Genomic DNA, 12,304 nt, shown 5'->3' with positions numbered 1-12,304 from the left:
TACGTGGCATTGATTCAACAAGGTGCTGATAGCATTCTTTAGAAATGTTGGCCCATATTGATAGGATAGCATCTTGCAGTTGATGGAGATTTGAGGGATGCACATCCAGGGCACGAAGCTCCCGTTCCACCACATCCCAAAGATGCTCTATTGGGTTGAGATCTGGTGACTGTGGGGGCCATTTTAGTACAGTGAACTCATTGTCATGTTCAAGAAACCAATTTGAAATGATTCGAGCTTTGTGACATGGTGCATTATCCTGCTGGAAGTAGCCATTAGAGGATGGGTACATGTTCTCATTCTGTTTACGCCAAATTTGGACTCTACCATTTGAATGTCTCAACAGAAATCGAGACTCATAAGACCAGGCAACATTTTTCCAGTCTTCAACAGTCCAATTTTGGTGAGCTCGTGCAAATTGTAGCCTCTTTTTCCTATTTGTAGTGGAGATGAGTGGTACCCGGTGGGGTCTTCTGCTGTTGTAGCCCATCCGCCTCAAGGTTGTGCGTGTTGTGGCTTCACAAATGCTTTGCTGCATACCTCGGTTGTAACGAGTGGTTATTTCAGTCAACGTTGCTCTTCTATCAGCTTGAATCAGTCGGCCCATTCTCCTCTGACCTCTAGCATCCACAAGGCATTTTTGCCCACAGGACTGCCGCATACTGGATGTTTTTCCCTTTTCACACCATTCTTTGTAAACCCTAGAAATGGTTGTGCGTGAAAATCCCAGTAACTGAGCAGATTGTGAAATACTCAGACCGGCCCGTCTGCCACCAACAACCATGCCACTCTCAAAATTGCTTAAATAGGGGGCGTGGCTTGCCGCTGACCTGCATGGCCGCACGTTAGAGGAGCTCCGTCGTCACCTCAGGTTTTATGCTGCATATCACCCTCTTTCTGCCCCATTCTGTGGATAAATAATCTGGTGATAAACCACATGATGACCAGAGGAAGAAAGTCGAACAAGGCGCAGGGCAAACTGGACTTTTACTTCGAAAAAGACCGGGAGCAGTCCGGAGCGCTCATGGAGGAAGGCACGAACCTACCAGTCTCAAAGCAGAAGCCTCCGTCCCCGGCTCACAAGATGGGAAACGCTGCTGCCGACATAGAAAGCAACCAGCATGCCCCACAAAAGAAACTGCCGTTATCCTCAGACAGCGGATCCAGATTTTCCCAGCTGACATGGGAGGATACAGGAGGAGAAGGAGACTTAGTGGAGAAGGAGGCGCCATCTTTGCCAGCCGGAATTCCCGCCACGCAACGATCCATGGCGGCAGCATCAGACGACATTAATGAGGTAAACGCACTAGTCTCACCTACCTCTGTACTTCCAGATGCCCTCTCAGACACTCTCTCCTCTATAGAGACTTCAGATGAGCCTGCATCTGGCTCGTTAATTAAAAACCTGCTGTTAGCGCTTAATAAGTCGCTGCATCAAGATATCACCAAGCTGTATACCCCTCTTCACACAGTGGATCACATCGAGCATAAAATGGGGGAATATTGTAACTCCCACAACCAGCTTATCGATTCTCACTATGAGCTCACAGAGGAAGTAGAACCATTAAGGGCAAAAGTTACTGACCTGGAAGACAGATCAAGAAGAAATAATATAAAGTTTAGAGGCATTACAGAAGAAATTCCGTCTGCTGATCTGTCTGCATTTCTACAGACTTTATTTAAAAAGTTGCTTCCAGGCTGTGAACCAAGAGAGCTGGTGATCGACCGTGCGCACCGCATAGTTAAACCCAGGCATATTCCAGATTCCGTACCCAGGGACGTGCTGGCAGGGATTTATTTCTTTCCAGGTCTTTCCTGCCATGTTCCATCTCCGCATTCATTGATACTATCACATGGTTGGACCATGCTACCATCAATTTAACACTTACAGAAAAATTTGAGCCATCGGTGTCTCCCCAGTGGAGGAACAATGAATATCTCATGACACATAAAAGGTACCAATCCGAATTCTCCAAAGAATTACAGGAGTTCTTCGCTCTAAACGCGGGTTCTGTGAAGGACTCAGCTATCTTATGGAATGCTCACAAAGCATTCATTAGGGGTATTTTTTATCAAACTAGGTAGCCGCTTCAAAAAAGAAAGGGAAAAGAGATTCACAGATCTCATGTCTGAGATTAGACGCATTGAGTCACTTAATAAAAGAGATATCTCACCTTCCCTAACAGACAAACTAAGACAGTTGCGTACCCAGCTAAATGAGTGCCTTTTGCTTAATTATGAAAAGAGTATGAGATCTTTGAAGGTTCAATATTACTCGCAAGATAACAAAGCTAGCAAACTGCTAGCCCGCAGACTAAAAGCCAGAACATACAAATCCAAAATCCCTTTCCTGATAAAAGATGCAACAGGAGCAAAAATATATGACCCTAAAAGCATAGCCAACAAATTCAGGGATTATTATTCCTCTTTATATAACCTGGCTTCCTCCAATGTTCACATCCCCTCTCAAGAAGAGGTTAATAGGTTTTTAGACTCGGTATCTTTGCCTCACATGTCTGAAGAACAAGCAAGATCCATATCTATACCTTTCTCCAACGAGGAAATAAAGAATACTATTAAAACACTTCCCTCTCACAAAGCCCCAGGTCCAGACGGATTATCTACCCAATACTATAAAATATTTATGCTTGAGCTGATACCCCATCTGCGTAAAAGACCCCATTTATCACCAAATTTTCCGCCCCATATCCCTCTTAAACACCGACACTAAACTTTACGCCAAACTTTTACTAAACAGATTGACCTCGATCATCCCACAATTAGTGACAATTGACCAAGTTGGCTTTGTCCAAGGTAGATGTGGCTCTGATAATACGAGACGAATAGTAAATATCCTGGATTTTGTAAATAAACAGAAACTACCATCAACGCTAGTGGCCTTAGATGCAGAAAAGGCTTTCGACCGTGTAAGCTGGTCTTTTGCATTTTCAGTGCTAGGTAGAATGGGATTTACAACGGAAATCATCTCCATGATAAAAGCATTATACACAGAACCTACAGCAAGAGTCCTTGTCAATGGCACTATGTCTGACGAATTTGCCATAACAAATGGAACCAGGCAAGGCTGTCCCTTATCTCCCATCATCTTTATTCTCACAATAGAACCTTTAGCGCAGGCGATCAGACAGAGCCCACACATTCATGGGGTGAACATAGGAGGGTCAGACCACCGCATATCCTTGTATGCAGACGACATTATATTGTCTCTCACTGATCCCCCTAATTCCCTAACCGCGACACTGAAAATTATAGAAAACTTCGGCAAGCTCTCTTATTACAAACTTAACCTAGATAAGTCTCAAGTATTGCCCTTACAAATTCCGGACGCAACCCGGAAACAAATGAAACGGCAATTTCCACTAGACTGGCAAGACCATAAAATCAAATACCTAGGGATATATATTACCACACAGATCGGGTCTCTCTATACTGCTAATTACATCCCATTGATGGCGAATCTGGATGCAGAGATGGATCAATTAACTAAATGTGAGGTATCTTGGTTGGGGAGGATCGCATCATATAAGATGCTTATACTTCCGAAATTGCTGTACCTATTCAGGAACCTTCCGATCACTTTACCACAGACCTTCTTCCATAAAGCGCACTTGGCCCTAAAAAACATTGTCTGGAATAAAAGTAAACCCCGTATAGCCTATAACATTCTGGTAAGGGATAGGAAAGCTGGAGGCCTAGGTCTTCCCAATATCAAACACTACTATCTTGCCACCCAAATCTCACATTTGAGACATTGGTGGGCGAATGCCCAAACATACCCCTGGGTGTCTATCGAATCCGCCTTGTCCCCATCTCATAATCTAAAAGCCTTTCTCCTGGCTACCTTATGCACACCATTTAAAATACCCAAAGATATACCATGCAGCGTCTCAGCTTCCCTGATCAACTGGAAAGAGTATCACTCAGCGGGGTCAGATAGGGAAAAATCTATATGCAAATGGGCCCCTATAGAATTCCTAGAGATATGCATAGCAGACATAGACCTGTCCTCATGGAGGAAAAAAGGGCTAAATAAGACTTCTGACTTGTATATGGGTGACCAACTGTGCAGTTTCGAACACATTTACCATGTATACGATATTTCCAATCGCGATTTTTATAAATACCTCCGCATTAGACACCTCCTGACTTCTAATGCTCCGCTTGTTGTAAAAGCTGATCATCAGATATTCAAATCCTGGTCTCAAGCAATTCCAGCAAAGAAAGGCATAAAGCCCCTATATGCCGCACTAGGAGATAAAGAGGTATTTGTGAAAACCACCCCTTTTAAATCATGGGAGCTTGAAATACAACTACCAATTGATATGGCTCAATGGACACATGCCCTTCAATTTGCTGCCAAATGTTTTAGATGCACTCTCCATTATGAGTCATATATGAAAACAGCCTTACGATGGTACTACACCCTGGATAGACTCAGTATAATATACCCAGGTTCATCGCACCTTTGCTGGAGAGGATGTGTATGCAAAGGTACATTGCTTCATATTTTGTGGCAGTGTCCCCTTCTAAATAATCTGTGGAAACAGATCTTTGTGATAATTTCCGACATGACCGGAATCTCAACAACACCAACCCCACAATTGACATTGCTCCTGATTGATATGGGAAGGTTCCCACCATCCCACCGAGTGAGTGTAGCACACCTCCTTATATCAACGAAGATAACTATAGCCAAATACTGGAAATCACAGACAATCCCCACGGTTAAAGAAATAATTGACAGGGTAGACAAAACCCACTCATATGAAAGGATCTTGGCATATAACTTTCCACCCTCTCTGAAGTTTGATAAAGCATGGCATGCCTGGGGAGAATATAGAGCAAAGCTCCAATTGACCTGACTCAGTGTATCAAACTTGCACCAGAGTACAACGATTCTTGTTGTTGCTGAACAAAGTGTAATTGTACCTAACACACGGATATGCATGTACCTAACTGGATCTATTTGCTTTCATGTATGTTTTCCTACATGTTGTTTCTGTTCTCCCCCCTCCTCCCCCCATTCCCTCCCCTCTACCCCTTTTCATTCACATAAATCATTATGTCAATTTGCTCAAGGAAATACAGTATAACTGTATGCCGGTACTTCAATACCGATAATGTATGTCAATGATTTCTTGAAAATTGAATAAAAAACTATTGATTAAAAAAATAATAATAATTGCTTAAATCACCTTTCTTTTCCATTCTGACATTCACTTTGGAGTTCAGATTGTCTTGACCAGGAGCACACCCCTAAATGCATTGAAGCAACTGCCATGTGATTGGTTGACTAGATAATTGCATTAATGAGAAATAGAACAGGTGTTCCTAATAATTCTTTAGGTGAGTGTATATATATATACACACACACATATATATATATATATATACACACACACAATCTATATATATGTATATGGTGATATATATTTACCGATCCATATCTCTATATACATATATATCTATATATACCATCTATATAGAGTATCTGCAATGTGATAGGAAGATCTTCTGCCCGTGTGAGCTAGGAGATGATCATGTGACTGTTTTATTTATGCAAAGTTAGGATGTGCAGAGCAGGGTGAGGGGAAGGTCAGATTGTTCATGCCCACAAATATTCTTGAGGGAGAGCTCAGGCATTGTTGTTACACGCCCCCACAGCTTTGGTGCAGCTTGTAAACAAAGCATGAATAACAGAACCATGCAAAGGTGTAAGTATGGGGAAATCAAGCTTATATGTATGTCCTGATGAGTTTTATACTTTTATTCCCCCCCCCCCCCCCCCCCATAACTTGGATAACGCCTTTAAGGTCTCTGCCTAAAATAATGAAACCAGCGGCAAAGAGAAAAATGGTGTGTAAGGTCTTTCTTAGCCATTTCACAGTGTTAGTATTAGGGGCGTAAAGATTACATAGCGTAACCTCTTTGTTACCAATTTGTCCCTTAATAAGCAGGTATCTCCACTCAGGATCAACAAGTTTGGCAGATAATGAGAAGGGTACATTTTTATGAAGACCGATGCTGACACCTCTGGACGCTGCACTGTCATGGCACCCATGATACCAAGTTTGGAGATATGAATGGGAAAGGTTGGGGATATGTAGAGTTTGAGCCCACGTTTTGTTGGTCTATTTACCCGAGTGGGGTCAGGGGGCCCCCCTCACTCTTTTTTCCCTCCTTATGGGGAGATGACTGTATAGCAGTTCATTGCTGGGTTTACAGGGTGGGAGTCTGTTCAATCAGGCTACACAAGATATTCCATCCCCCCCACCCTGCTCCATTAGGAGCCTTTATTGTTTGAAGCAGTCATGCTATTTCATCTACTGTATTATTTTTCATCTTTTCAGTTTTTTGTTATTTGATCTGTTGCTTTGTTGGGTCATGGGAGTGAGGCTTGACATTTCTAATGGAATGTATGTAAACACTAATGGCTAATGCTAATCTACAGGTTAACATTGTCATGTTGCAGGAAATGCATTTTAGGGTAGGCCATCAATGGGAATCTCACCCAGCTCCCTTGTTTTGGCTAATATAAGAGGCCGTATATATATTGTCTCTTGGCTTCTCATGAGGCGTCGGCTTAGGGCCCTCTCAATAGTGACAGTTTCAGCCCTCTCCGTCCCCAACAGTGAAGCAAACAGGCGGCGTACCTCAGCTGTAGTGTCTACTCCGTCTGCGGCCTCGGGCAGGCCGTGCAGATCCTGAAATTTTTCCTGCGTTTTCTATTCTCTTGATCTTTGAGCAGGAGCATAGAGTCATTAATACGCATTATGTGCGCAGCTAAGGTCTCTTTCAGTGCCATGTCGAAGGCTAATAAACATTGGTGTGAGTTTTCTAGTGCTTCCACTCTCTCCCCAATATGGCGGATGTCCTCTTTGATGTCGGCCAAGTCCGAGGCTATCGGGGCAAGCATTTGGCACAGGCGCGGTGAGGGAAAGACACTCAGGCTGCCAGCTTCCTCACCGCGCCTGGGCCAAATACTGAACGGCACAAGATTTCACCAGAGCACAGGGCTGGCAGACAGATGCAAACGCTGCCTGGCCCTGTCAATCAGAACTTGGAGGGAGGCGACAAAGGTGGGAGAATGGAGCCTCTAGGAGCAGGAACAACACCCCCCCCCCTTGCTCCTACAGGCTAATTAGCATATTATAAAAGTTAGATTTCTGGCGTAACGGGGGCATAGATAAAAGTAGGAATAGGCTAGTTAGGTTTAGCTGACATTAGCACATCACTAATGTCAGCTAGCTTAATAGGGTTAAATCTGGTGACAGGATCCCTTTAATTTTAAACATTGATATTTTATTAAATATACTCTGGAAAAACATAAAAATTTAAATGATTAAAATTACCTTATTGGAAGTATTACGGTAACCGTTCAGCAAGTGATATACTTCTTCGGAAAGTGGTATCAGATCTTTTAATCCGATGATAGACCTCTTTGCAGAAGATCTTCATAACTATGGTCATTATGGCTATGGTCATCCGGAGATGATTGAAAAACTTGACAGGATGCCGCCTTCTCATTCTGGCTGAAGTGATAGGGTGAACCCAATATCGACAACATTGTTGTCTCGCTCGAAGACATCTCCTCCAGCTTGATATAATATTTCAAATCCAAATTGGATGTGGTCTGGCAGCATGTTCAGTATCTTCACAAACAGCATCTCAAGGATATGTGACTTCCTGTCCTCTTTTATAGCCACCGTCCAATTTGCATATCTTATTGAAGCTTTAGAATTTTTCAAAACTTAAAAAATCTGTCATTCTGGATGATACGGATTCGTTATTTTTTTTACCGCATCCGTCAAATGGATCCGGTTGCATATGGTGTTAACTTGCTGGAACAGCCTGCTGGATTCAGAAATGCAAGTGTGAAAGACGTGTGAAAGAAGCCTTGAAAGTACTTTTATTGTAATTATTGACTTGTCTGTTGCAATGTTATTTATGTACATGAACCCCTGAATTGTAAATTCCTGCGGAATATGTTGGCGCTATATAAATAAAGAATATTATTACTTTTTCTCCAGAATTAAGCTACATGCACACGACCGTATGTGTTTTGCTTTTGCGGTCCGCTTTGACATCCATATACTATCCATTTTTTTTTGCGGATCCATTGTAACAATGCCTAAAACGGACAAGTATAGGACATGTTCTATTTTTTTTGCGGGGCTACGGAACGGACATACTGATGCGGACAGCACATGGTGTGCTGTCCGCATTTTTTGCGGACCCATTGAAATGAATGGGTCCACATCCTATCCGCCAAAAAAATGGAACGGACATGGAAACAAACAACGTTCGTGTGCATGTAGCCTTAAGCAAAGGATCGATGAGTAAAATCATTCTATTCAGCTAGCCCTTAAAGGCATTGCGCCTGTTTAACAGTGAATTTCCTGGTGACAGACTCCCATTTAAAAGTGTTTTTATTGTGCAAAAAGTAGTAAAACATTTCAAAACTATATAAATTTGGCATTTCCATAATCATATTGACACATAAGATGAAGTTAAAGGACCTCTGTCATCAGGATCAACCCAATAAAACTAGCAATAAAAATCTGTACCCCAAAATGGTTCCATTAAAAAAAATTATAACTTGACCTGCAAACAACAAGCCCTCACATGACTACGTTAATGGAAAAATAAAAAAACATGGTTCTTTGAAGGCAGTGATGAAAAACAGTGGTGTCCTGAAGGCCAAAATAGGCTGTGTCCTTAAAAGGGGTTGTCTGCTAAAAATGAAAAATGAATTACAGGCAGGGGAATGTGTGTAAAAAATAAACTCACTTTTGAAAGTCCCGTCATTGTAGTGGGGTGGCTGCCATATCAGAGACTGTTGTAGCCAGTCATTGACCTTAAAAGGTCACATGAGCAAGAATAGTACAGTATGTACAGTATGTAGCCACAAAGGCTTTGTGGTCACATGCCATTCTTGCACAAGTGACCACTAAGACCAATGGTCACATGAAAAGGGAATGGGATGTGATGACTTCCGGTCCGATGGGTTCATGCTTACGCATTTCAAAACCTATGATGGGTAGACTAAGGACCCATGATAGGGCTCAAACCCATCTTAGGTCTATGGATGCACACCACATTGTTCTTAACATGTATTTTAAATAAAGGCTTGAGTTTTTTATCGTTATGGTCCTGGTTCCTCTTGTAGCCAGCCTGGTGCTTCTCTGTGGGTCAGAATTGATCTCTCTGCGACCTGTGTAGTCTGCGTCCCACATGGCGGTGATGGCTGGATCCATTGACGCGATGGAGCTCATCGACTTTTAATGCCGTCCAATGGGGTTTTAAGAGAGTAAGCAGGAGACTTGTGAGGAAAGCCACAGAGAGCCCAATACTCACTTAGGAGCTGACAATATGAGTGGCCTGTATTGGAAGGTGTCATGGCTGAAAAGGTCACCCTTCAGCAGAAAAGTGATCCCAGGCACAAAGATGAATGTTCTAGAATGTAACATCTGATCAGAAATCTAAAAGCTGCGGTCACATGCGTCAACCAGCCAAATAATGTTAAAAACGTAATGAATCAAGAATTGGAAAGAGGTTACTGGACAATAAAAACTACTGGAAGAAATCAAGACAAATCTAGATTTTTAGGGGGTTGAATACTTTTTTTGTCTGACATTTGAATATTTTATGTCTGGGAATCTACTTCTCCAAAGAAATCATGCGAAACATGAGATAAGCATACAGTCATTTAATGAAAATGATATGACTCCCTTTGCTTCCATAATTTACAAGTGTATTATATAACAAAGCCATTAACCATGAAACAACAGCAGTTCTAAAAAGCGTAAGCATAGTAACCTGCTAAGCACAAACACTGGAATAATGGTATAAAATAAAACCTGGAACTATGGGTTAGATTTATCAAAACTGCCCTTCTTACCCAAAGCAACCAATCAGAGCTCTGCTTTCATTCCTTACACTGCTCTAGAAAAACGAAAACTGCACTGTGATTGGTTGCTGCCGGTTAGACCGTTTTTTTATAAATGAGGGTTTAAATTTTCTACCCATTGATGAAACATGATCTGCTTCAGTTTAATGTTATTGGTTGGACAGCCCTGTGACCACTGACTCCATTGCTTCAGACTAGCACCACAGCAGGAATATTAGAAAGGAAGAAGTCTGAGACAGTGGAAAACATTTAAAGGCCATCTGTCAGCAGATATGAAACTGGATGACCTGTTACATATGCGCTGGGCAGCTGAAGACATCTGTGTTGGTCTCATGTTCATGTGTTCACATTGCTGAGAAAAACAATTTAATATATGCAAATGAGCCTTTAGGAGCAATGGGGTGTTGCTGTTACACCTTGAGGCTCTGCCCCCTTTGCAATTTGATTGACAGGGTCAGACATGATGATATTTTCACTGCCTGGTCCTGTCAATCAAAGTTGAGAAGGTGCTGCAGTTGCAGAGCTTCTAGGTGTAACGGCAACACCCCATTGCTCCTTTTCTCAGTAATGTGGGCACATATCAACGTGGGACCAACACAGATGCCTTCAGCTGCCAAGTGCACATGTAACAGGTCAGCCAGTTTCATAGGTACAAAACTGCTGACAGATGCCCTTTAACAAGCCCCATTGTCCTGCTCTTCAACTGGAATACAATAAATAATTATATCAATCGTAGCTATTGATTCACATGAACACTGATGTAATTTTTACCTCAGGATAGGTCATTAATATCTGATTAGTGGAGGTCTAACTTCTGGCACCCCCACTGATCTGCTGTTTGAAGAGGATGTGGCACTCCAGTGAGCGGCACAAATTCTTCCTAGGCCAGAAACATTATGTTCATTGGTCACATGTCCTATGTGCAGCTCAGTCCCATTCAAGTGGATGAGCCAGGACTGCAATACCAAGTACAGCTGCTATACAATATATGGCGATGTGCTTGATGTACTGTGAACAGGCTGCAGCCCTTTCAAACAGCTGATCGGTGGGGGTCCCAGGAGTCCTTGGCTGGTATTTCTCGTGAGACGCAATTTGGGAGAGTACCAGACCTCCTTCGTTTTAGCATTGTCTGGATGGCAAACTTTCCTATGCATGTGGGTTACTGGTTGGAAAACCCCAGCAACCATGATTTCCCAAGATGATGAACCAGTTGGCTCCCAAAAGCCAGGCAAAATTTACAAACTGAGGAGCACAATTGAAGTGTCAGATGGGGCCAAGCCATCAGGGGACCCCACATCCAGACTGCAGCTCTATAAGATCTCATATGTCCCCATATCACGACTCAACGTATCAAAAAGAAAATACTTGAGTCTTGCCACGAAGGGTATTAAGTCTATAAGGCCCCCAATCACTTCTTTTGTGCTCTGTTTAATGGGAATGGCTCATCTTACAAGACAAGCTCCTTTAATATACAGTATATAGTGCAGCAAACAGTATGTTTTTCACATGTCCGGAGATATTCTAATCTTTTAATCAACTGAGCTAGTAAGCGGCTTTTCAGCACTGTGAACCCTCTGATGAATGACCAGGCTGGACCTCAACATGAAGAAATCTCCGCAGTCTGGGCACGAATAACGCTTCAAACCTTTGTGTGTTTTCCTATGATTGACCAGATGAGATTGACGAATAAAGTTTTCCCCACATTCAGGGCATGAGAAAGGTTCATTTTCAGCATGAAACTTTTGATGCAAGATGAGGCTTTGTTTCTGTGCGTACAGCTTCCCGCACTCAGTACATTTATATGGCTTCTCGCCTGTGTGAAGTCTCTGGTGTCGAATATAATTCGCCTTCTGTATAAATTCTTTCCCACAATGTGAACATGTAAATGGTTTTTCACCAGAGTGGATTCTACGGTGCAGGACCAGACTGGACTTGTGCTTGAAGAAACCCCCACAGTCGGCGCAAAAAAACGGCTTTTCTGCAGTCACCAATTTGCGGTTGAAGGGGAAGATTTTCTTGTCTGCTGTGGACGCTGCCGTGTCTTGTTTGCTTGTCTGATGTTCGAGGCAGGCTTTCGTACCATCTGTAAAATGGAAAGGCATTTACTGTGAAAATTATACCAGCTAACACAGCAAATTCAGTCCGACACTACTGTAACAAAATGATATCCCTTCATCCGAATTATACTGCTCTCTGATGATGGTAAGAAGTGGGCATCCATGAATATGTATGTAACCACCTTTACGGACCTTGGAGTCAGTCAGCCAAACTTTCAACTCTGACAGAAATGGCTCATATATAATAGTAATAACAAACTTGCTATCATCTTAATTACTCTCCTTCCTGTTCTCTCTAGCAGTTCTGAGATGACTA

General features: G+C 42.4%; 1 protein-coding gene across 3 annotated transcripts in view; it reads right to left on the bottom strand.

The window, feature by feature from the left end:
• Positions 1 to 10,489: 10,489 nt before the first annotated feature.
• The window catches only part of LOC121006072 (zinc finger protein 287-like), a 519,245-nt gene continuing 517,430 nt past the window's right edge, over positions 10,490 to 12,304 (bottom strand). For all 3 annotated transcript variants that reach the window (XM_040438963.1, XM_040438964.1, XM_040438965.1), the window contains one exon: positions 10,490 to 12,014. In XM_040438963.1, the coding sequence (XP_040294897.1) occupies positions 11,461 to 12,014 (554 nt within the window). In that variant the 3' untranslated portion in view covers positions 10,490 to 11,460. The remainder of the gene's footprint in view (positions 12,015 to 12,304) is intronic.

Source organism: Bufo bufo, chromosome 6 (genome assembly GCF_905171765.1).
Source record: "Bufo bufo chromosome 6, aBufBuf1.1, whole genome shotgun sequence".
Taxonomy (NCBI): Eukaryota; Metazoa; Chordata; class Amphibia; order Anura; family Bufonidae; genus Bufo; species Bufo bufo.
Note: the sequence above shows the minus strand (reverse complement) of the source record. Positions and strands in the feature narration are given on the sequence as shown.